This window comes from Anabrus simplex, chromosome 5, assembly GCF_040414725.1.
Source record: "Anabrus simplex isolate iqAnaSimp1 chromosome 5, ASM4041472v1, whole genome shotgun sequence".
In the NCBI taxonomy this organism is placed as follows: Eukaryota; Metazoa; Arthropoda; class Insecta; order Orthoptera; family Tettigoniidae; genus Anabrus; species Anabrus simplex.
The window spans coordinates 423,355,420-423,381,943 of NC_090269.1; the positions used below are offsets into that span (position 1 = coordinate 423,355,420).

Sequence of the window (26,524 nt, forward strand, 5' to 3'; positions counted from 1 at the left end):
ATACTAAAAAGGGTGACTAAAGAGGGAGAATTGAAAAATCGAGACAAGATTTCCAAAATTTAGAGGTTGAAAATTTTAGTCACCCGACTCAAAAGTTGAAGAGGAGACAACTGAGGGTCACCACTCGTGCTCCCTTGCATTAAATATTTTCCCAGTAGGGAATAGAAATAGAGTCCGAAGACTGCGCAGAAGGTCCTACACTTCAACCCCAAAAGAAAAGGATTACATGTTAGATGTTAAGAAAACTTCTGGAACCTTCCTCTCGAAGTACTCGCAGGCACGATCACATGTTTAGGTAAATTCTCTCATTACCTTGTAGCGCTGGATCTTCTTCAATCCGTCCGCCCCCTGCCTCCTTAGCCCTCCCTGGCCTCCATCAAGTCGCTCTCTTAAGAACTGCAGCAATTCAGACAAGACGGCCCCAAAGTGCTCTCCTTAAATAGTTCAGTAGGGGAAAGTTCCAGACTAATCAAAATAATACGCTGTAGGCTGAATTTCCATACACACCCCCGTGTTTGATTGGCTAGAGAACATAGTTACAATCATCTGAATGGTAGATTACAAAAGAGGAGGAACCGGCTGAAGTGTTCACAACTTCGGTACATTAAAAAAAACAATCCTCAGAAGAAAAGGTTTTCGAATAACATAAACAAAATTTCCTCAGCTATTTGTTTGTTTTTAGTCCACCAGATATCATTAGAAACTGGATGGTGGGACCATCTGAGCATCCAAGAAGAACGTTTTTGAAAGTTTGTATTCACTGACATAGATGGCCAAGGAGAAGGCGCACAGTTTAAGTAACTGGGAAGGTGTACCCCTGGTGCAATAATAATAATAATAATAATAATAATAATAATAATAATAATAATAATAATAATAATAATAATAATAATAATCAGAATTCGGGCAATGGGACAGAAACGATTATGACTTTCATGGATTTCCAGAAAGCGCATGATTCAGTGGATTGCGAGCCACTTCTAAACATATTCAGGGAATTTGGAGTCGACGATAAGTCGTTGACACTGATACAACAAACTCTCACTGACACACACTCCAAAGTAAAGTTCTTGGGCGGGCTGTCGGAACCGTTTGAGAAAAGAACAGGCTGAGGCAGGGGGATGGTCTTTCTCCACTCCTGTTCAATTGTGTTTTGGAGAATGTAACCAGAGTGTGGATGAAAAAGGTGACCGAAATTGATTTTCATAACGGAGTGAGAGTAGAATGCAAAATGCAAAGGCGACACTGTCAAAAATTTGCTAAAAACTTAATAAAGTTTTGTTTTTATGAAGGTATACACCGTACAAATGATTTTCGAAATGAAAAGTATTTTAATGAATATTGAATTTTCACGACCACATTGTAATCGAAAGCGACTTTCAACCTATTAGGTCGTGTTACGTACATTTAGTACGTGATGAAGAGATGTTAAGTACAGAACAAAAATGGCCAACCAGACACCAGTGGGATCCGAACCCACAACCTCCCGATTTCGCGTCGGTTGCTCTACCAATTGAGCTATGGTGGCCTAGGCCATCTTTGTTCTGTTGGAAAGGATCTAAGCTACAGGTCTGGTACTACTACCATCACACTGTAGAGTGCGTTCATTTGCCCGTTGAGGGCCAAGTCAATGAATATTGAATTTTCACGACCACATTGTAATCGAAAGCGACTTTCAACCTATTAGGTCGTGTTACGTACATTTAGTACGTGATGAAGAGATGTTAAGTACAGAACAAAAATGGCCAACCAGACACCAGTGGGATCCGAACCCACAACCTCATAAGTGGTTCTCGAAAATCTTAGATTTTCTCCTTCATTCGATATGTGTCCTTCTATTTTTTTTCAAATTCTCCATTTTCCTTATATTAATTGCAAGATTACGTTTGCACGCTCTTCTTCATGACATGACAGTGGCACTGGGAGTAGGCGACTGTTAAGACGTTACAAGACCATCAATGTACGGGCTAGTACTGTATTATAACAAAATGGTCGCTAGATTGCACAAAAATATTATAGTGTGATACCTGAAATATTACTTTTTTTTATCTTGAGGTACCTCGTTCCCATGCGATTCAATGGGCAGGATAGACTTCGTGGGCAGTGGAGGCCGCCACGATTTGTAGTCAACAACAGTTGCATTGAGAAACCCCGCAAATCAATTATTTACAGCGTATCAAAACCAGATCACAAGTTCCCAGTGTCCTCACATCCATTCTGTTCATCAAAATTACGGCATTTCTACATAGAATGATTCATCTATGTGGCAGTTTTCATTTTCTCTCATAACATGACAATGACGAAATGAGTGACTTTTTAAAAATGACCAATTCAGATGTGCTCGCTACCGAGGCTGGGGAATCAGTATCCCACCCCAGGAATGTATTTTACTTTTAGAGCAAAATATTACGATTAACCCCACATTTTTCATGAAAGCTTGAGAGCCACTGCCATTGGCGGAAATTTATTGCAAAATATGATGTCACTCGATGTTCACTCAGCCTTCATGAGGACAATTGAAGAGCTATCTGACTGTGAGGTAGCAGCCCCCGTCTAGAAACCGAGAATAAGCGTGCTTTCACACGGTCCACCGCATTCCACTCCACTCCACTCCACTCCACTCCACTCCACCACAGGTTTAGAATGGGGCCTGGAGTATTCACCCCTCTCCACCCTCGTCAAGTCACTTCCACTCTTGGCGACAGGTATGTAGTTCACTCGGCTGGTGTCTTGACGCTGTAAACTTGCTTCAAGGATTGACGACAATTCATCAAACGGAATCCCACTCATAAGAAAGTAATTAAACAACTCTTTTGGATCACTGGCAAGCTCATCTAGAACAACCGGTGAGCTCCTCGCTCTAGGCCAGTGATATGGAAAGTGTAGTACGCGTAAGTTACTTCTAGGGGGTCGCGGCTTCTTCTCAAGAGATACGCAAATTTATCGCAGCTTCTACCTGTTTTTACTGAGTAGTTCAGAAAATTTCCAGTAAAGTCTTGTTTTGGTTTCGTGCTTTTGTCTACCACTATTAATTCTAAAATGTGTGTCACGTTTGTATCTCCCATTGACTAGGTATGTAAAACTGCTTACTTATGCTGCATTGCTCTTTTTTAAAATGTTGTTGTAATTCCATCCACAAGAAAACCACGTTTCTCCATCTATCTTGTGAAGGCTTGCCGCGTTGCCTGAGAAAAATCTATAAATGTTTTCATTCCCCTCCCTGAAGGGCTGAGGGGGGCCACCTAGAGGGTTACGGCCTCTCTCTGGCCAAGAAATGCGGGCGGGTTGGGGAGATGTGATGGAAGAAGAAGGTGGGTAAAGGATGTGAAGAAGGAAGAGATGGGAGATGAATTTTGCCTATACTTAAGTATTTTACAATTTATTTATTTCATCTTTTCTTTTTTCTTTAAAAAAATATAGAACGAACATACAAACTACAGTTTGAACAAATTACATACTAGGAATTTCCTTGTCCATCCTACGCCTGGAAAGACATGTATGAAAATAGAAAACTGAATTTAAATACAAAAATACATTTTTTCCTAGCACACTGACACACCAACAAGTTTGTATAATAATTTTGAGTGGTTACATTTATGAGTGAAGAAATGAATGAAAGATGGAGGTTATTGGCTGGAGTTAGAGAATGTGGAGTGCTTTTAGACGAGGTTTTCAAGAGGTGTGAAACTGAAGTGGGAGTTTAATCCCGAGTAAGTGGTTGAAAAATGGAGGTTGATTGTTTGATACGCCGCGGCTTGTAGATGAGTGAGGACGAACGATCTGTGGTAGGGATAAATATTTAGTAGGGAAATGGTTAAGAAGTGGAGAAGATCTTCAACTGTGGGTGGTGAGAAGAGGGAACTGTTGGGTGGTGTGGGCATGTCTATGGTTCGTATAGGAGCTATGAGCTCAGGTCGGTTTTGGCGAGGCGCAGAGCGGCGTTTGCAACGGCTTGAATATGTTGGATGATTGCCTCCACAAGTGTGACACAGGGTAGGGTGACGGCTGTTGGCTGCAATGACCGCATGCAGGTTGTTTTGCTGTGCACTGAGTGGTAGGGTGGTTATTTTATGCGAGGCATCGCTCACACCTGATGGATTGTAGTGGCGGGGCTCCGGATGGCTGCACTTTGTGATGGTGTCTGTAGATTGAAACTCCGCTGGGGAGTACTCGGTACACGTATTCAGGTGTCGGCAGTAGGATTCGAACCTTGTAGGTGGGTCCTGTTGAGTTCTTTACCCTGAATACCTTTTTCGCTGGGATGCCTTAGGCTTTGAGTTCGGCGAGGATGTTATCTTCAGTAATAGACGGGTCTACACGTCGTATTACGCAGCTGAGGTGTCGATAGCGTGCAGGAGTAGGCGGAGCTTTAATGTGTGGGGGGTGGGAGGCGTAGAAGGGGGTGCTTAAACCGAGATGATGAGATCCTATTGTAGTGGGCAGGCCGGGAGCAGCATCCCCGTTGACCTGAATGATGACTCCGGCAGTAGTTTTCCGGATATCTACGATTTCCTCCCGGCGCATATTGAAGCGAAGCAGAGTGGAAAATATGGCGTGAGGTGATTGGAATGCAGGGGAGGGATGGGAAAGTAAAAAGGAATGAGTACCTTATGGAGTTTGTTGAAGAAAACGGGAGTGATTAATAGGGCGTCTGGTACCCGGATTCAGCAATGAAGGAGAGCTGGGGAGGAGTAGGTGTCGTGGTGATTGTGCTTGTAGTTGCAGGTGGAAGGTCTCTGCGTGTTGACTTCCATAGCGAGCGGCGGGTCACGTGGTGTGGCTAGTTGAGGGATCCGTTCCGAGGCCTCTTCCAGGCGCCGTGTGGCTGGTACTTGTTCTGGAGTTGATCTCGGAGCCAGACTTGTAAAGTGACATTGCGGTCTTGAATTATCTAAAGGTGGAGCTGGTGTGGCAGGAATATATCTGGCTTGATAATTAGGAGCAGCGTAGCTGGACGTCACAGCCGAATGGTAGGAAATTTCGGCTGTTTGGTTGAAGTCGGTAACGGTGCTTGTGGTGACGTTGGTCGTCGAAGAGGTGGTGACAGGGCTATAATACGGGTATGGAAACATGGCAACTAATGTTCTGGAGTTCACTCAAAATACGGTGAATCAGAAATGCGGAAGTCATCGATGATGTTGCCTGAGAAGTGAACAGAAGACTCCAATGGTGGAATAGCTGCGCTATCATTAAGCAATGCAAATGCCAGGAACAGTTCCGCGGTAGGCTTTTGGGCTTACGCCGTGTCAAGAAAACAAGGTGAAATTCTTTACGTTTCACAGAGAAATTTGCTCTGCGTCATCTGAAGAAAATGTCGACTGTCCAAGAGAAAGGCTTCTCAAACTATGAGGTGTTTGAATTTAGACGTTGTAATAGATGTGGAAATGGTACTTTCATTCGTCACCAGATGGCTTCCCAGACGCGGTGCAGCGCTAGCGTTCGAAGCGGAAGCTGACGGAACCATCATAATCAGTCTGAGAGGGTCACATAACATAACATGTGTACGCACACATCAAGGTATGTCATTGACACAAGCCTGGAATGAAACATCTGGCGAAGAGGAACGTACGAATTTGTAAAACACCGTGACGAAATAACAATAATGAAGGGGCAGAGAAGGGAACTACCTACGTAAATCCTTAATGGCTGGCAACGAGGTCCGGCCAGTGTCCCTGTTGAAATTGTTAGAATTTCTACGTATTTCCACAGCTTCCCGTATAATCCAGGACCTGTAGTGTCTAGTGTGGGTAAGAGCTCGAGCATCTTGGAACATGACATCATGACCCGACGATAGAGAGTGCTTAGCTATTGCTGATTTGTCTGGCTGGTTGAGACGAATATTACGTTAATGTTCCTTGATACGAGTACCAATGGACAGGCATGTTTGGCCGCTGTATACCTTACCGCAAGTATAGGTACAAGTATACCCCAGGATGTCCTTGGTTTTACTCAGACTGTGAGCAATTTTAGTGACAGTGCCAAACATGGTTTTTATATTGTGTTTGCGGAGGACCTTGGTAATTCGATCTGTGGTGTTGTGAATGCAAGGCAGGTAGGCAGTTCCCTTTACTTCCTTCTGTGAGCTTTGCTTGGTCGTTTCTCTGGGATGCAGGGTTCCATGAATCTGCATATCGCTGTAACCAAGTTCACAGCTGCTTGAACCTAACCGCATGGCCAATTCGCTCGTTATTATTTTTTTCTGCAGCTTATCTATTCAGTAATGAAAACTGACACCTTGTTATTTTCATCTCTTCGAACTGTTAACAAGCACCTGTGAGTGGGGACGTTAGGAAACATGCCTGCCTGTCGTAAGAGGTGTCTTCTTAAAAGGGCACATGTGTCTCTCATGTTGGGATCACGCATTGGCGGCCTCTTAGCTGAGTCCTGGCATCTTCCACTTACTTATATTAGGCTCTTCACTTTCATCTAACGTGCCTGACATTCTTTGGTGAACTCTTGTTTTTTTTCCGACCCCGACAGTAGTAGGTTTGCAAGTCTAGGGAATCTTTCATTTTCATACCCTTTCTGTCCCTTTACTTTCTTTGGTCGATATCTTCATTTTTCGAAGTGCTGAACCTCCTTCCATTTTTTTCTCTTTCATCAATATTAATAGAGGATGGTTGCCCAGTTGTACTTCCTCTTAAAACAATATCAACCCTTCCACCAGGCATCTGGGAGGTAAGCGAGCCATGAACGATACGACCATCGGGCATGCCATCTTGACGTGGTTTCAGGAACTTTCTTTCTTCTTTCTTTCGTTCTTTCTTTCTTTCTTTCTTTCTTTCTTTCTTAATCTGTTTACCCTCCAGTGTTGGTTTCTCTCTTGGGACTCAGCGAGGGATCCCAGCTCTACCGCTTCAAAGGGAGTGTTCTGGAGCGCGAGACATAGGGTCGGGGGATGAAACTGGGGAGCAGGACCAGTACCTCGCCCAGGTGGCCTCACCTGCTATGCTAAACAGGGGCCTTGAGGGGGATGGGAACATCGGAAGGGATAGACAAAGAGGAGGGAAGGAAGCGGCCGTGGCCTTCAGTTAGGTACCATCCCCTCATTCGCCTGGAGAAGTGGGAAACCACGGAAAACCACTTCGAGGATGGCTGAGGAGGGAATCGAACACCCCCTCTACTCAGTTGACCTCCCGAGGCTGAGTGGACCCCGTTCCAGCCCTCGTACCACTTTTCAAATTTTGTGGCAGAGCCGGGAATCGAACCCAGGTCTCCGGAGGTGGCAGCTAATCACACTAACCAGTACACCACAGAGGCGGACTTGCTTCAGGAGCTGGAAGCAGATTTCTTTGATGTCGGTATCCATGCCTTGGTGTACCGGTGGAGCAAGTGCTTGAATAGTACTGCGTATCAGTGCTCTAATACTATGTATCCTTATGTTTCGTACTTGATATAAAAATTATGGAAATGAAATGACGTATGGATTTTAGTCCAGGAAGACGACACATAGACCCAGCCCCCGTGCCAGCGGAATTAACCAGTGATGGTTAAAATTTCCGAACCTGCCGGGAATCGAACCTGTCGCCAAAGGTCAGCACGCTAACCATTTAGCCATGGAGCCGGACAATATTATAGAGAGCTTAATCTATAAGGAAAGACTTCATTTCATAGGAATGTTTTCTAACATTATTTTAATAAAATATACTTCTATTAAGGCAAATTGATACAACGGAGATTTCAATACATTTCCAATTTCTTTGAAATGATTTAAGAAAAGGCTAGGAAAACAACAGTTAGGGAATCTGTCACCTGGGCGACTGCCTTAAATGCAGATCAGTAATGACTTATGCTCAACATTCATGACTGTCTTCTTTTTTTTTCAAAAAAAAAAAAACAACCTGTGGGAGACCCCTGATGATACCAATGACTAATAATATAAAATAGCACAGAAATCAACATTTCCCTAACACCTCATATCTTCTTCTTCTACCGCTTTTTCGCGAGTGCGAAATTAGTCGCATATATCACTCATGCCAGAAATAACAACTTAGGTCAGTAGCAGTTAATGTTCTCAGTGGAAGCATTTTTTTTTAAACGATACGAAATCTCCGATTCAACGAAATGTTGTAAAACCATTCTGCGTTGTGTGAAAAAGCTTTTTAATTTATGGTTTTTGTTTGATTTTGTTTAATTCAAAATATTAATGAAGTATCTGCTTTGGATCTTGAATTAAAGCGACTTGTCCTGTATTGAGCAGGCGTTTTTTCAGATGAGACCAGTCAAATCCAAAGTGGTGTAAGACACATTCGTCTATTGTTAAGAAAACAGTACTCCTCTTATGGACCTACAAGGAACGAACACACGCCCTCTAAGACACTCATCATTGCTCGTGATTAAGGAATATTATAACGTACTTTATATTGTATTATGAAATAAAGAAAATGGGTGAGCCATGTTTTTTGCCCGTGAGTTATTAAAAAAACTACTTAACATTCTGCATTTAATAAATACATTCGCAGGGAGGAAGCACAATTGAGGGAACAGCCATCGCTTTGTTGTCTCCCTTAATTCTCCTTGTGAGTTGCTCTGGTACATGTAACGTGTAATCCGTTACTCTATGAATCGCCGGCAGCTTGTAACTGTTGAGAGAAGTAATCTATTCATTTAGTGTGTGTTCTAATAATCTTGTACTGTACAGCAGTTGTTACTGAAGATTTTGATGCTTTTGATCTGCGCTTGGTTTTGTTACTTAACTTTTGTTTCTTTTATTTTTGCCCCATTTTTTACCACTTTTTGACAAGGGCATTTAAAGTTACCATTCATTTCGTGGTGCGTTATGAAGGCACAGTAGTACACGTAATTAACTGCACCCCCCACCCCGAGCCTATCTGCTGTCTATTGTCTCCTAGTTTGCCTGGAACTACAATACTGAGGTTTTCTATGTGCCGTAGTTTATCCATGTTGCTCTAAAAAACTAAATAAGCCCTCCTCTGCTCTACAATCCCAGTACCCTAGATAAAAAATGTAATTTGCCGCTTACTTCCGTCCGTCTTTTATTTTGAACTTCAGTACTGTTTTCCCGTGATGTTGTTGAGCAGAGCAGTTCGATATGGCAACCTTGTTGTCATAAGAGCAGTAATGTTTTCTTGACATGGAATGAGCTCTAGTAATATTTAACTGCTCTCTTTAACAAAGGCAGCTGTGTAAATTCACTGCGAATAATTCATTTACAAGACAATTATGTTCACGTCAACAATTAATTAATGGCGTATGGCCTCCGGAGATGCCTGGTGTAGGTCTTTTTCTAGTAGATGGCCTATTAGGCGACCTGCATGTCTGTGAAGATGAGCCCCCCGAGCCATTGGAATTAACCAACTAAGGTTAAAATCCCCGTCCCGGCCGGGAATCGAACCCGGAACCCTCTGAACCGAAGGCCAGTACGCTGATCATTCAGCCAACGAGTCGGACACGTCAACAATAACAACAGAATATAATATATACTACACAAAGTTGAAGCCAATTTTAATAACAATGTTCAGAATATGAACAAGATAACTCACCTGGTTCTTATCTGGAAATAGTCCGGCTCCATGGCTACATGGTTAGCGTGCTGGCCTTTGGTCACAGAGGTCCCGGGTTCGATTCCCGGCAGGGTCGGGAAATTTAACCATCATTGGTTAATTTCTCTGGCACGGGGGGTGGGTGTATGTGTTGTCTTCATCATCATTTCATCCTCATCACGACGCGCATGTCGCCTACGGGAGTCAAATCAAAAGACCTGCACCTGGCGAGCCGAACCCGTTCTGGGACCTCCCGGCACTAAAAGCCATACGCCATTTCATATGGAAGTAAATTCGGCTATTTCTTCAGTTATGACGAAATGTCTTACTTACCTTGTTGGTGTCAAACCATAGAGAGCATTGAGCTAAGTAGGGTACTTCAAACATTAAAAAAACTAAAAGAAGACTTATCTGGTTTCCCCCCGGTATGAGTGCCAACCCCACGTGGAGGGTTTTAATCACTATTGCGCGTTTCTACGGTGGACGCTAGTGTAGTGTGTTGTCTGAATATGAAGAGAAGAGTGTTGGAACAATCACAAACACTCAGTCCTCGAGCCAGAAATCCCCGAGCCGGCCGGGAATAGAACCCGGGACCCTCTGAACCGAAGACTTCAACGCTGACCATTCAGCTAAGGAGTCGGACTCTGTGTATCCTTACATGAATATCCTCAGCCTGTTTCCAGTCATTTGACCGGGTCACGAATGGAATGAAATGGAATGAATGAAGCCCCATCTAGTGGCGAGGATAGGAATTGTGCCGACTGCCGAACCTGTCGCACTCCTCTAGGGCAATGATTAATGACTGACGAAAGAAATGAAACGTGTGTGTTGCTGGAATTAATAATGGCAGGGAAAACCAGAGTAGCCGAAGAAAAACCTGTCTGTCTGGCACAAATCTCACATGGAGTGACCGGGATTTGAACCACGTAACCCAGCGATGAGAGGCCGGCGTGCTGCCGCCTGTGCCACGGAGGCTTGTATCCTTACATATCCCTGTAAAATCCTCCATGCAACTAACCTCTTTTCCTGAAGCGCCATTGTATAATAATACATTTATTAATATAAGGTAGTAGAACACTTCTTGTGATCACACATTTTATTAATAAATAAATAAATAAATAAATAAATTACAAACTATATTTTCGATTGCCATTCGTGGCTACACAGTCTCACAGCGCTGTTCTACTCGTTGCTTCTCGGACGGGACGCGATCCTCTTCTTCCCACAACGGCCATTGAAGCGAAACTCGAACTCTGTGAACAGAATGCAGAACGAATTGTACAACAAAGTACGTCAGCTTTTGAAAAGTGAATTTCAAGATAGAATAAGAGATCAGGGGCGTAGCCAAGGGGGGGAGTGGCGTTACTGGGGTTTAGAGCATCCTCCATGGAAATTTTACAAAAGAAAATAAACAGGTCAGCCTCTGTGGTGTAGGGGTTAGCGTGATTAGCTGCCGCCTCCGGAGGCCCGGGTTCAACTCCCGGCTCTGCCACGAAATTTGAAGAGTGGTACGAGGGCTGGAACGGGGTCAATTCAGCCTCTGGATGTTAACTGAGTAGAGGAGTGTTCGATTCCCACTTCAGCCGTCCTCGAAGTTGTTTTCTGTGGTTTTCCACTTCTCCTCCAGGTAAATGCCGAGACGGTACCTAACTTAAGGCCACGGCCGCTTCCTTCGTCCTTTCTTGTCTATCCCTTCCAATCTTCTCACCCCTCCCCCCACAAAGCCCCTGCTCATCATAGTAGGTGAGACCGCCTGGGCGAGGTACTGGTCCTCCCCCAGTTGTATCTCCGACCTAATGTCTCACGCTCCAGGACACTGCCGTTGAGGCGATGGAGGTGGGATTCCTCGCGGAGTCCGAGGGAGAAACTAACCCTGGAGGGTAAGCAGATTAAGAGGGAAAAGAGGAAGAAAATATTTTTAAGTGATGCGAAAACATTTTGCGGGCACACTTCCAGAGTAGTCATACCGGCTATTGATGCTGTTTAGCAACTTTTGCATTTAAAATGTTTCATTTTTTTCAGTTTTACTCATTCTCTTTGTGTCTTAGTATTTCTTAGTTCCATGAATACGGCTTACACTGAATATTTTTCAAACTCTCAGTAATCTTAAGCATGAGGGGAGAGTATAACAACCCGCTAATTTTGGAATGGAAGGATTGAATCCTCAATTCAGCTGTCATAGGAAGCCAAGGTGTCACTGTAGAGGTGTACTTGGGAAATAAATAATCATGTAGTTTCCCGTTGCTTTCGTTACAGAGCCAGAATATGAAGTTACACATTAGCCTTACACAGGGGTCTATAATTTAATGTTATAAATTAAAAGGTGGTCCAAGTGTCAGAATTGAAAATTTTGGTCTTTCCTGTTGAAAATGGTGTATGTTACAAGCCCAATGCATTTCTGAAGGGCTTGTAGCCAAAACTTTGGAGAAAGTAGTGTTTAAAATAACCTAAAGATGGAGCTGGTTGTATCAAAACCGGCGTCTAGGTTCCAGTTATCTTCGCTCGATAGATTATGTTTAGATAACTTTTTAATGATCTATGTTAGTGACACTGGAACGCAAGAAGGCGAAACGTACCTACAAAGTTTTCTTCCTGGCATTTTACCCAATTTATTGCTGATCTCACTAGATTAGTTTGGCGAAGTTTTACCGATGGATGCCCTTCTTAACTCTAAGTTTATGTGGAGGGACGTTTTCACTATTGTGTCTTTCTCTACAGACTGGCGCTGTGGTATGTTTTATGTAAATGAAAAGAAGGTACTAAGACGAACACAAACTCCCAATTCCCGAGCCGGAGCAATTAACCAAATCGAACCCAGTACTCTCGGAACTGAAGGCCAGTACGCTGACCACGCAGCCAAGGAGACGGTCTAAACTTGCCAGAAAGCTATTTGTGGTGAAGGAATATGAATCTTTAATCACATATATCTGACGAAAAAATATTCTTGTTTCGTTATATAGATAGTAGAATCTGATTGTATTATCATCGTAAAGCCGCAGATAACTTTGTGAATTTTAGAAAATTGCTTCATGGATTAAGGGGAGACGTCCACAAAACTTCATTGATTTTCTGAATTCTCGGTAACTCTGATACTATTTGAATTTGAATCATGAAACTTTGCACACTGATTTATTATAAATTGTTCTTCAATATACATATTGATCAGTTAATTTAGGTAGATAAAATTTTGAAAATATATTTTTCAAATTTAAATTTTCATCTTATTGATGTACCGTTTCCTCAACAATGCCGAGGTCCTGGACTTTGTTTTAGTGATTTCTAAGATATTGATGATTTGATGCCTTCAGGTGTTTTTAATTTTATGCTTATTTCGCGTTTTGAAAAATAAATAAAATTTTTCTTTGAAAATTCACAAAAATATATATTAAACTAGGAAGCCCATAAAATGACATATGCTGTAATTTCCTTGCAAGAAAATGAGTGAAAGTATTTAGCCTGCCTCTCTATTAAGTTTCAGATTGATACCTTTAGTAGTTCCAGAGAAAAAGTTACCTTTGTCATGGAGAAAGAAAGTCTAGGAAATAACGATTGAATTTCACAAACACGAAACCTTGGACTGAACCTCTCAAACAAAACAAACTTTCCACGGTAATCGGCATGCTTGATCAATCGAAAGTGGAACTTCACAGCCTTCTTCAATACTCTTAAGGGCTGGTTTCATCAACGTGGGTTAAAACGTAACGTCGAGTTACACAGTTTTAACTCTGAATTTGTCTATTCATTCTGTTTCATCAAGGGGGGTCAATTTTAACTCTAGGTTAAGGCCGGAGTTATGTTAAACCCTCCTGCGTTAAACTGCAAACTCGAGTTTGAAAGTAAACTGGCCGCGGTAAGTCATGCATTTGATGCAGAGTTGCTTTGGTATATTTGATAAATTGTGTTCCTAACAGAAATAGGCCTTTTATAAGAAGGAACGAATTTCAAAATCTATCTGGGGAACAATTTCCGAAACGGTATAGACTGTCAAAACTGTCGTCAGTAAAGTCGTCGACGAAATTTGCGAGAGGTTAAAATACACAACTGATTGAAACAGGCCTCTTTCTCCTATGCTACAGGTATTGATTGCATTAACGCTTTATGCCGCAGGGTCCTTTCATATAATGGTCGGAGACAAAAAGGTTTATTTTTCTGTCAATTGTCAAGTAGTCAGTGACTCTAACCTCAAAATTCGTTACATAGTTTCAAGATGGCCTGTAACTTGGGCAATGCTATTAAATTTCCCTCTTATTTTTTCCCATGTGTCCTTTTCTTTTAATGTTTCACCGTCAGTCTTATTCCATTCTATAATGTTTTGGTACTTGGTGGCTAATTCAATAAGTCATGCTTTTTTTGAAGCAGAAAATTCGTGCCTCTATTTCTCTTCTGAATTTCTTCCATTTTTCGATCACTGCAATCAGTTCTGTCACGATAACGAAAGGATAATATCTAACACGGAACTGAGGAAGAAAACGAAATACCGCGCAAGAAATAAACAAAAGAAACACGCAAGAAGTGTGTTCATAATCTCTGATTATTAGTCACTGCCTCCTTGATCAGTACAGCAGCTGCTTCGGGCGAGGGTTTATACTGTGTTAGTTAACCCTCTGCCGAAATAGCTCGGTGAAACGCGTGACTCGTAAGAATGAGTTAACATATTAACCCTGAGTTAACAAACCCAGTGTTAGAGTACATTTAACCGACGTTGATGAACCTGGCCTAAGTGTTTTACCGTCAACTGCCTGACAACACAGACATAAAGAGTTCAGCGAAGACGAATAAATGCAAACTATGAAAAAATGGGTGTGGCACCTGACACGCACGTGTTAGGAATTTAGTGCACTTAGGTACTGAATTCAACTAAATCATTTTGGGACTAGATCTTTCTTTCTTTCTTTCTTTCTTCCTTTCTTTCTTAATCCGTTTACCCCCAGGGTTGGTTTTTGTCCTCGGACTCAGCGAGGGATCCTACCTCTGCCGCCTCAAGGACAGTGTCCTGCAGTGTGAGACTTTCCGTCGGGGCATATAACTGGGAAGGGAGCCAGTACCTCGCCCAGGCGGCCTCACCTGGTGTGCTGAGCAGGAGCCTTGTGGGGGCATAGCAAGATCGGAAGGGATAGACAAGGAAGAGGGAAGGAAGCGGCAGTGACCTTAAGTTAGGTACCATCCTGGTATTTGTCTGAAAACCACTTCGAGGATTGCTGAGGTGGTAATCGAATCCCCCTCTATTCAGTTGACCTTCCGAGGATCAGTGGATCCCGTTCTAGCCCTCGTACCACTCTTCAAGTTTCCTATTAGAGCCGGGAATCGAACCCAGGCCTCCGGGGGTGGTAGCTAATCATGCTAACCACTACAGCACGGAGGTATGTTTGGGACTAGATTCCCTAGTTATTTCAAAAAGAATAGTTTTGAAGGATTTCGTGCACAAACGAGAACGGTTACCAACTGCTTGCGAGGACGTCATATAATGATACTTCTTCTTGGATTACCTACAAGAAGGAGGATGACGACAAGGTATGACGATCATGGAGCTTCAACAGCTCGAGAGTACAAACCGCACCATGAGTGAAAAGCATGATCTCCTATTTGCAAGAAGAACTGTAAACTTGTTATCGCAGAATCTCAAAGTTTTTTTTTTGCGATTTCTGGGTATGTACTGAAACTGTGGCTGTACTAAAATTACAAATCTGCTCATTCTGGGGGTAACCTGTTTTACTGCTTCCTTTTTACAGGTGTTGTTCATTACGCGACGGCATAATCGATCTCATATCGATATATAGAAATGTGATTATTCTATCCATGTCTTGTATTGTGATCATAGACGCTCTGCTTCTCTCTCAGCAATACCCCGTCAGCACTCTGCTATATTAATGTGTGACAAGCGACAGGAGACAATCTGGATTTGAAGGAAGCCTACTTTAAATGGATGGCGCTGAAAAGTAATACTGATTATTATGATGTTGAAAAATGTATTCCGTATTTGTCTTTCAAATTGATGACGTGTAATATTTTGATTAGTTCTGCAATTTCAAACCATTCCTGAATGAGAGTAGTAGTGATCCTGAATTCAACAAGTTACCTTGTAGCCAGAAATGGGCAAAATGGATTGTCAATCAATCAATCAATCAATCAATCAATCAATCAATCAATCAATCAATCAATCAATCAATCAATACTGATCTGCATTTGGGGCAGTCGCCCAGGTGGCAGATTCCCTATCTGTTGCTTTCCTACCCTTTTCCGAAATGATTTCAAAGAAATTGGAAATTTATTGAACATCTCCCTTGGTAAGTTATTCCAATCCCTAACTCCCCTTCCTATAAATGAATATTTGCCCCAGTTTGTCCTCTTGAATTCCAACTTTATCTTCATATTGTGATCTTTCCTACTTTTATAGACGCCATTCAAACCTATTCGTCTACTAATGTCATTCCACGCCATCTCTCCGCTGACAGCTGGGAACATACCACTTAGTCGAGCAGCTCTTCTTCTTTCTCTCAATTCTTCCCAACCCAAACATTGCAACATTTTTGTAACGCTACTCTTTTGACGGAAATCACCCAGAGCAAATCGAGCTGCTTTTCTTTGGATTTTTTCCAGTTCTTGAATCAGGTAATCCTGGTGAGGGTCCCATACACTGGAACCATACTCTAGTTGGGGTCTTACCAGAGACTTATATGCACTCTCCTTTACATCCTTACTACAACCCCTAAACACCCTCATAACCATGTGCAGAGATCGGTACCCTTTATTTACAATCCCATTTATGTGATTACCCCAGTGAAGATCTTTCCTTATATTAACACCTAGATACTTACAATGATCCCCAAAAGGAACTTTCACCCCATCAACGCAGTAATTAAAACTGAGAGGACTTTTCCTATTTGTAAAACTCACAACCTGACTTTTAGCCCCGTTTATCAACATACCATTGCCTGCTGTCCATCTCACAATATTTTCGAGACCACGTTGCAGTTGCTCACAATCTTGTAACTTATTTATCGCTCTATAAAGAATCACATCATCCGCAAAAAGCCTCACCTCCGATTCCACTCCTTTACTCATATCATTTATATATATAAGAAAACATAAAGGTCCGATAACACTGCCCTGAGGAACTCCCCTCTCAACTATTACAGGGTCAGACAAAGCTTCACCTACTCTAACTCTCTGAGATCTATTTTCTAGAAATATAGCAACCCATTCAGTCACTCTTTTGTCTAGTCCAATTGCACTCATTTTTGCCAGTAGTCTCCCATGATCGACCCTATCAAATGCTTTAGACATGTCAATCGCGATACAGTCCATTTGACCTCCAGAATCCAAGATATCTGCTATATCTTGCTGGAATCCTACAAGTTGAGCTTCAGTGGAATAACCTTTCCTAAAACCGAATTGCCTTCTATCGAACCAGTTATTAATTTCACAAACATGTCTAATATAATCAGAAAGAATGCCTTCCCAAAGCTTACATACAATGCATGTCAAAATGACTGGCCTGTAATTTTCAGCTTTATGTCTATCACCCTTTCCTTTATACACAGGGGCTACTATAGCAACTCTCCATTCATCTGGTATAGCTCCTTCGGCCAAACAATAATCAAATAAGTACTTCAGATATGGTACTATATCCCAACCCATTGTCTTTAGTATATCCCCAGAAATCTGATCAATTCCAGCCGCTTTTCTAGTTTTCAACTTTTGTATCTTATTGTAAATGTCATTGTTATCATACGTAAATTTTATTACTTCTTTGGCCTTAGTCTCTTCCTCTATCTCGACATTATCCTTGTAACCAACAATCTTTACATACTGCTGACTGAATACTTCTGCCTTTTGAAGATCCTCACATACACACTCCCCTTGTTCATTAATTATTCCTGGAATGTCCTTCTTGGAACCTGTTTCTGCCTTAAAATACCAATACATACCCTTCCATTTTTCACTAAAATTTGTATGACTGCCAATTATGCTTGCCATCATGTTATCCTTAGCTGCCTTCTTTGCTAGATTCAATTTTCTAGTAAGTTCCTTCAATTTCTCCTTACTTCCACAGCCATTTCTAACTCTATTTCTTTCCAGTCTGCACCTCCTTCTTAGTCTCTTTATTTCTCTATTATAATAAGGTGGGTCTTTACCATTCCTTACCACCCTTAAAGGTACAAACCTGTTTTCGCATTCCTCAACAATTTCTTTAAACCCATCCCAGAGTCTGATTACATTTTTATTTACCATTTTCCACCGATCATAGTTACTTTTTAGAAACTGCCTCATACCTGCTTTATCAGCCATATGGTACTGCCTAACAGCCTACTTTTAAGACCTTCCTTTCTATCACATTTATTTTTAACTACCACAAAAACAGCTTCATGATCACTAATACCATCTATTACTTCAGTTTCCCTATAGAGCTCATCTGGTTTTATCAGCACCACATCCAAAATATTTTTCCCTCTGGTTGGTTCCGTCACTTTCTGAATCAGCTGTCCTTCCCATATTAACTTATTTGCCATTTGTTGGTCATGCTTCCTGTCGTTCGCATTTCCTTCCCAATTGACATCTGGCAAATTCAGATCTCCCGCTACAATCACATTTCTTTCCATGTCGTTTCCCACATAGCTGACTATCCTATCAAATATTTCCGAATCCGCATCAGTGCTACCCTTTCCCGATCTGTACACTCCAAATATATCAAGTTGCCTATTATCTTTAGAAATGAGCCTTACACCTAGAATTTCATGTGTCTCATCTTTAACTTTTTCGTAGCTTACAAATTCTTCTTTCACCAGAATGAAAACTCCCCCTCCCACCTTTCCTATCCTATCTCTACGATACACACTCCAGTGCCGTGAGAAAATTTCTGCATCCATTATATCATTTCTCAGCCATGATTCAACTCCTATTACAATATCTGGTAAATATATATCTATTAAATTACTTAATTCTGTTCCTTTCTTTACAATACTTCTACAGTTCAACACTAACAATTTTATGTCATCCCTACTTGATTTCCAGTTCCCTGTTCCCTTATCACCTTCAGAGTAATGAAAACTTGCAGAATGACTTTTTCTACATCAGGGCACAATGCAAGTGCAGAAAGAGTATTTAATTTACCTGATAATAGGAACCGTTTTAAAGTGCCACAGCGAGTTAGAAACACCTGTCCACATGGTGAATTACTACGCACCTCACGTCATAATGTAGCCAGATCAATGATAGCTAACGCTCTGAGAGGACAAGGTTATAATGTCTATGAAGAAGTACACGGTCTCTCCAACAGAGGAAGCAACCGACGCATTGACATTATTGCTTTTAAGCCATCCTGTTCTGAAGGTTTCATAATTGATCCAACAATTAGATTTGAGACCAACGAAAACCAGCCGGAAGAGGTCGATGCAGAAAAACGAAGAATTTATGAAGAAACGGTGGACTTCTATAAGCGAAAATATAAACTCTCATCCATTTCTGTAATCGGATTGATGTTAGGGGCTCGAGGAACCGTACCTACATTTTTTGTCAACTTCTGCAATACCTTTGGACTGAATAGAGATTATATCTATAATATCGCGATTACCACACTCAAGAAGTCCAATATGATCTTAAAGAAACCATGCTAGCGGACCTCAAGTAGATGTTTGACGTGCCTCACTCGTTTGCCTGCATTTGGCATCATGCGGTCACATTATCTATTGTATCCACGTCCATTATTGTTGTTAAGGTACTCTTTGTCTTTGGGCAACCTTCAGCTTTTGCAGGAAGATTGTATAATAAATAATAATAAATATTAATGGAATTTACATGTGTATCTTTTTTATATAATATAGACGCCAAAAGTACTAAAGGCAATCGAATCTTCAGAAAAGTACCAGCGAGGTGTGTAAATTAGTTTCATTGTTTAAATTTTGTAAGAATTTTCTGTACAATGTGGAAATGGATACATTTTCTTTATGTATCTGGAAATTAGTATATGCAAGTCTAACTCAGACTCTCAATGGAGGATTTTTGTGTCCTCCTTTTTTTCGATAGTGTCCTCCTGTTTAAATAGATGTATCCTCGTTTTTACCTATTTGCATCTGGTCACTCTAAGCAAGTTGAGGCATTGAACTTTTATCAGCTAAAATAACATGGTGCATAGTTTTAATTGATGGCGTTATGCATCAGTTGGCCAAGCGCCAAAATGGATTATTTTAGATTATTGCTCCATCTGGTAGAGCCTCCGTTGCTCAGGCGGCAGCGCGCTGGCCTTCCACCGCTGGGTTCCGTGGTTCATGTAGATTTGATCTGTTTTTGACTCTTGGTCAAATAGTAATAACACCATCCAATGCAATATGAGTGCTAATTTGTTTAAAAAGTTTGCCTAATAAAGCATGTTCAGTTTTCACTGATTTTACATTTTGACACTTTCATCCTTTTTAATTACGCCACCGGGTGAGTTGGCTGTGCGGTTAGGAGCGCGCAGCAGTGAGCTCGCATCCGGGAGATAGTGGGTTCGAACCCCACTATCAGCAGCCCTGAAGATAGTTTTCTGTGGTATCCTATTTTCACACCAAGCAAATGCTGGGGCTGTACCTTAATTAAGGCCACGGCCGCTTCCGACCCATTCCTAGGCCATTCCTCTCCCATCGTCGCCATAAGATCTATCTATGTCGGTGCGACGTAAAGCAACTAGCAAAAAAAAAATATTACGCCATTCAATTCATGTGTTTAACCGCTCATTAGTGGGGAAGAGTTACTCACTGTCATTCTCCCCTTTGCGACACTTGTTGGTACAGTCGAGAACACACCGACTGCTGTATCCTCTGTAGCGGCCAGTCACCTTGTTGTAGCTGCACACCGGCTCGTAGCTGGCGGGACACGAGCACTGCGGACATACCGCGAGGCACTGGACGAGCAGGACCGCCGCAACCAAACCTACAACAGAGGAAGAAGTTAGGACTCCCACAAGCTTCTCGATTCTCTGGTAAATCCCCAACGTTAAGGAAAGATTGGAAATATGACACATTTTAATAATAATAGCAATAATAATAATAATAATAATAATAATAATAATAATAATAATAATAATAATAATAATAATAATAATAATAATAATAATAATCTATATATTAAAAGAATTTACTAAAACTAGCTTTGGCAAACCCGTCCGTCTGTGAGTCGATTTGCTCCATTTTTGTTTTATTCCCTCCGGAATTACCTGATGGTCAATCATGAGACAATGACAGTTCAGCCAACTTTGAGAAATCATAAAATCGAATCATAAATGATCACTCCAATAATTGCAGGCGAAGCCCTACCCTAACCCGCAATACATTCTGTACTTAGCAGGTATGCAGCGATTTTGATTACTACCTGTCAAGTCGAAGAGTATACAGTTCCTCTGATCATGGAAGAATATTATTCTGTGCTATATACTCTTTGGTTCTCTGACCTTCTCCAGATTCTAAATATACTCAACAGATGGCAGAACGTTCCTAATAACTTATATGCTGCACAGATGGGAAGGTATCAAGTCGACTAGCCTTCTGTATGACCATTAATAAAAGAATAACTGGGTAAACCCCGAACCAGTATTCACTCACGGCCAACTGTATGTTGCCCTATCTCGGGGAAGATCGTTTGAAAATTTTAAGACCTAGACACGCCCGAATGGTCGAAGCGCAGCGAATATTGTACGGAAGAAAGTTTTATAAAGTACATTACGAACGAATAAGTCATTATATACCTGTATTCGATGTTCATAAAACTATTGGAAAGGGCTGGCAAAACAATATGACCACGACAGGCATATCAAGACGAGTTATCTGACCTATTAATAATGAATGGTGGGGAGCAGTATGGGGTCCTCTAGCAATAATAATAATAATTTCGTGTTGCTAATGCCCTTGTAAGGGTAGAATCACCGCGAGCGTGGGCGGCATCTGCCGTGTACGGGAAACTGCGTGTTATTGTAGTGGAGGATAGTGTTAGGTGTCGGTTGCAGTGATGCTGGGGGACAGTGAAAACACTCAGTCCCCGAGCAAGGGGAATTAACCATTCGAGGTTAAAATTTTCGAACTGGCCGGAAATCGATCCCGTTGCTCTCTGAACAGAAGATGACACTATGACAATTCAGACGAGAATAATGATCAAAATAATAGTTAAACTCTGCAACAACGGTTTGCTGTTTGGGTCATTAGTCCATAGACTGTTTCATGCAGCTAATGGTGGAGCAATTGGGGATCCAACCAGCCTTCGGGCTGAGGACTGAAAATACACACACATGTCCTCAAAGGAGGAAATTATTTTAAAAATCCACAGTTGTAGCCCTTCAGACACGCATCTCAATGTTGAAAACACCCCAGGCATATGAGCTACGAATTTCAGGTAAATAAAATATAATAAACTATGAGAATGTATTCTTTATTTATTCCTAACTCTTACAATACTTTTCTTAATCATCGTTATCCGGTCGATTAGATTAGCAGTTTGCCTTTTTCTACCACTACGAACGCTAATGTGAGTCAATGAGTTTCAGTTAAGACCTTATAGCTACATTCGGTGTGGACATTAAGAAAGAAGCGTCTGAGGGTATTGAACCATAGAACACATTACAGAAATAATTATGTAAATATATTAATTTGGCTATGATTTGAATTAAAAAGATGAGTAAGGAAACAAACGATTTTAGGCAGTTCTTCCGGAATTGCATTTAGGCCAGAAGTGATTTTTTAAACTTACTTTTTTTTTACTTTGATAGAGCTATCCGAGACTCACAATTTGAAACCTTTCAGGGCCCTTTAGCCCTTCAACTTTCGGCACAATTGAGAAAATTGCTTAATTTTACGTTTTTTTGTGGTATGGGGGAGCCCTACTTGGTCTGCTGAGAATTGTTCCCAACATTAAAAAATAAGACGCGCTGATCGACACTACTCAGGAATAGCTCGCGTCATTTTCTGTTCTACATACACAGTCTACTCACACTCTGTGGGATGGGGAAGTAATTGGGCGCAATTACGAATATTCGCCTGATGTATCTACATACCCGTTATACAACCAAGGTTGAGAAGTTGCAGAGATCACCACAACGAAGGGTGCAACAACATAGTGGCTCATTCGGATGTTAGCTGTGATATCACTTCCTGGCTCAATCTGGTCTATCACCTACGTTCATCTCAATACTGTTAGTACCAACGTGGACGTGATGACAAGCAGTTGTGTCTTATAGCGGTCCGTGTTACGTAGCCAGGCTAAGTCGCTCGGGCTGTACAGCTCTGGCCTTCTGAGCCTTCAATCCGGTGGTATTTGAAGATTCTCAGATACATCAGCCTCGTGTCGGTAGATTTACTGGCACGTTAAAGAACTCCTGTGGGACAAATCTCTGGCACTCGGCGCCTTCAAAACTCGTCAAAATTGTTAGTGGGGAGTAAAATAATAATAATATGTTATTATTATCATTATTGTTATGATCATTATTGTCCGAGTGTCCCAGGTTTGTAGCTGGAAACAGATTCTATAGTACCTATATCAGGCAATCTTGAAATGTTGGTAGGATACTCGAAAGAATTTGTTAGAATCTGAGGATGTTCTTGTAGCATGAAACAATGCATTCTTTCACAGTTATCGCAGTCATACATGAAGCAGGTTGTAGACTAAAGACGAAGTTTCTCTTAATTCTCAATAATCCTATTTTGTGGACACAAATACTTTGATATTCAAGTCAAAGCGACAAAATACAAGTATTGTCTTCAAACCTTGAGGAACTACATTTACAACTGAGTCGTATTTAGGGCTATCGTTTAGGAAGCATATTCGCTATCGATTGTTTACCAAGCTAAGGAAAATTTATCGAACATCTCTCTTTACAATTTGAACATGTCTCTGTGGAATGATTAAAATTTGCAAGCATACACTATTTATTTATTGTTAAATGGAAAATTGGATGCGACTTTTGATAGCTTAAAAAGGGTTTTAAAAATAAAAATTGGCTCTGACCCAGTTTGATAATATTCTGCCTATCAGAGGATATTAAGGGTTCATTGAAATCTCACATCAGAGTTAGTGTTACAGGTAATATATGTTCATTGTTATGGGTTAACATTGCCACAAACAGGACTCCACTAAGAGGAATAATCCACAGTGAGCTGACAATGACAGTTGCCTGCAAACAGTACTAGTCTAAGAGGAATAAACCACATTTATCTCACTGTAACACGTACCTACAAACAGCACTAACCTAAGATGAATAATCCACAGGTAGCTGACAGTGACACTCACCCACAAACAAAAAGAAATAATCCACAGTTATCTGGCAGTAACACTAACACACAATCACGACTACCCTAAGGGGAATGACCCACACTCAGCTACTAACCGTACAACTCAAACGAGAATAACCCACACTCAGCTCAAAGTAACACTCACCCACAAAGAGTACTGTTGCCGCTCTCATTGCTGATCACACTCTACAAACACACACTTGAGTGTATCCTAGCCAGAGGGGGGCGAGAAGTGATGTTCACACGCACACATTCACGCTCGTTATATAGCTCTAACCTGAGAGTGGATAAGGGGGACCTTCAATTCAACCTCTCTCTCCCACTCCAGGCGGAGAATGGGTGTGGCCTACTAGATGGCCTGCCCCTCTCCCAGAATTTTAAAATGATGTTTACCCCAGGTACCGGAACTTGGAAGTGAATCATCGCGGTATTTTCTCTCACGTAACTCATTATCAAGATCTGGCGGCATCCCCGACCGGAAACGTGTGCATCACGCAGACTTTTATTATGGATAAGGTTGCCATAATTCTAGAAGCAAGAATACGGACCTTTTTCCCAGAATGAGAAAATGAGCAACTTAAATGACCGATTTGGAAGTCAACGGTATTTTGTAAGAGTGAAGGACGAAGCAATGTCCTTGTGGCCGGAAACAGTGTCGGCAATACGGAGCCACACTTGTCAGACATATTGCTCCACATTACTGTCAACACTCGCTGACAGATACAGTGACTCGCATAATTATTCGGACAGACATGATTTACTACATTTTTCTTTGTATTAGTGATTTCAGTAATAATAAATCACTGATATAAATTGAATACAAGTTTCTGTAAGAAATATAAAAACTAAACGTCCATCATTCTTCTAATGAACACTGTCAATGAAAATATAATAATTAAAAAACAAAATAAAACCAAAACCAATATTGCTCATAATTATTCGGATACTTTCCTTTTTACCTATGATCCTAAAGGTTCAGTGCCTGGTTGTCTTTCCTTTCATTTTAATTACTTCCCTGAGTCGATTTGGCATGCTCTCCACTAATTTCCGGGTGTAATCGGGAGATATCATCTGCCACTCTTCTTGAAGTCGGTTTTCAGCTGTTCTGTAGATGTGATTGTTGTTTTTCTTATTTCCTTATCAAGTTTGTCCCAAAGGTTCTCAATTGCATTCAAGTTCGGTGATTAAGGGGGAGGATGAAGCACCTTTGGGCAATTAAACAATAACCACATCCTTACATTCCAGGTCATATGCTTTGGGTCGTTATCTTGATAAAACTTAAAATGTTCACCAATCCCCATCTTTTCGGCACTCTTTTTTCATACTGTCCCTCTGTATTCTAAGGTATTGAAAGTGGTAAATTTTACCTTCAATCAAAACCAGTTCACCAACTCCATTCGTCGACATGCACCCCCACACTATTACATGCCCACTGTCATCCTTCACAGTTGCTTTCAGATTTTTCTCTTGAAGCCCAGTATTAGGACTCCGCCAAACTGTTATCCTCTCATCAGACTGAAATATGTTAAATCTACACTCATCAGCAAATATAACGTCATTCCACCACTCATTGTCCTCTCTAACATGATCTTTGGCAAACAGCATTCTCTTTCTTCGATTTATTTGATTTATGAAGGGCTTCCTTCTTGAAATACGAGAGGGTTTTTATATTTTCCTTACTTATTTAATGTATTTTATTTAGTAAAGTCGTGAAAGTTACCTCTTCTGAGCACTCTCCATATTGTTTAGGGATGCACTTTCTTTCCGGTGTCTGTTGCAATCTGCGTAACGAGTTTTGGAGCACTTGACTTGGGTTCCTTTTTTGTCTTTCTGGGGTTATAACTCTCTTCTCTCACAGAGAAAGTTCTTGAGCGGTAGATGCTCAATCCTATCTTCCTCCCGGAATCTTGTGATAATATCAGAGACTGTACTTTTCTTCATTTGTAACATTTCAGCAAGTTGACGACAATTTTTACCTTTGGCATGGTGGAAAAATTACTAGCTGCCGCTGTTCGATTGTTCTCTCTCTTCCTCTGCGGCCCATTTTCTCTTAAGTTGTACACAGTACTCAAACTCACTGAATGTTTACGTTCATACTGTCCGTGGCTCTTCTGTACACGACCTCTGCATGGCAACTGACTTGTGTCCGAATAATTTTGTTGAAACACGTTAACTGCGTTCTGAGGTTCCAGGGTCACTGGTTCTCTCCTCTTTCCTAAAAGTACACATTTCGACGCCGTGTTGAATTTGTCAAACTGGGTTCTGTCAGAAACTAGTCTGCGTGTACAATATTTTCTCTGAAACATAGGGACTGTGTGTATCAAAGGCTATAATTACTAACGTGTCCGAATAATTATATGAGTCACTGTATTTACACAAAGATATTGCTTGCTTAAGGGAACCAGGGACACATTTTCTAATTTTTCACAATTTTTGAGCAATCACAATGAAATTGATATGGAATATGTAGGACTATTATGAAAAGAATATATCTTAATTTCAACTTAATATCCTTATTAGTTCATGAGATATGATGTACTTTGTGTTTATGACACTCGCGAAACAGGCAACTTTCAAAAAGTTCCCTGCGGGATGGACTTTTACCTGAGAGTTTGAAAACTTGTGAAATGATTCTTCCTTATAATACAAAACAACTCTAGGATGGAATTTTTGATTCACCCTATGTTTCTCAATTAACTCCTGTTTCAATTTTTTAATTTTATTTCATGTAATTTTCCACTAATTTTCTGTACATTTTGCCTCATAAAA

At 41.1% G+C, this 26,524-nt stretch overlaps 1 protein-coding gene across 1 annotated transcript; it reads right to left on the reverse strand.

Annotated features, from left to right (window-relative positions):
• Positions 1 to 10,589: 10,589 nt before the first annotated feature.
• LOC136875037 (uncharacterized) lies at positions 10,590 to 24,028 on the reverse strand. Its single transcript, XM_067148758.2, has 3 exons — positions 23,901 to 24,028; positions 20,238 to 20,411; positions 10,590 to 10,756 (listed from the first exon to the last, which is right to left on the reverse strand). The coding sequence occupies exons 1-3, from the start codon at positions 23,926 to 23,928 to the stop codon at positions 10,686 to 10,688; spliced, it is 273 nt and encodes a 90-aa protein (XP_067004859.1). The 5' UTR covers positions 23,929 to 24,028; the 3' UTR covers positions 10,590 to 10,685.
• Between the last annotated feature and the right edge of the window lie 2,496 nt (positions 24,029 to 26,524).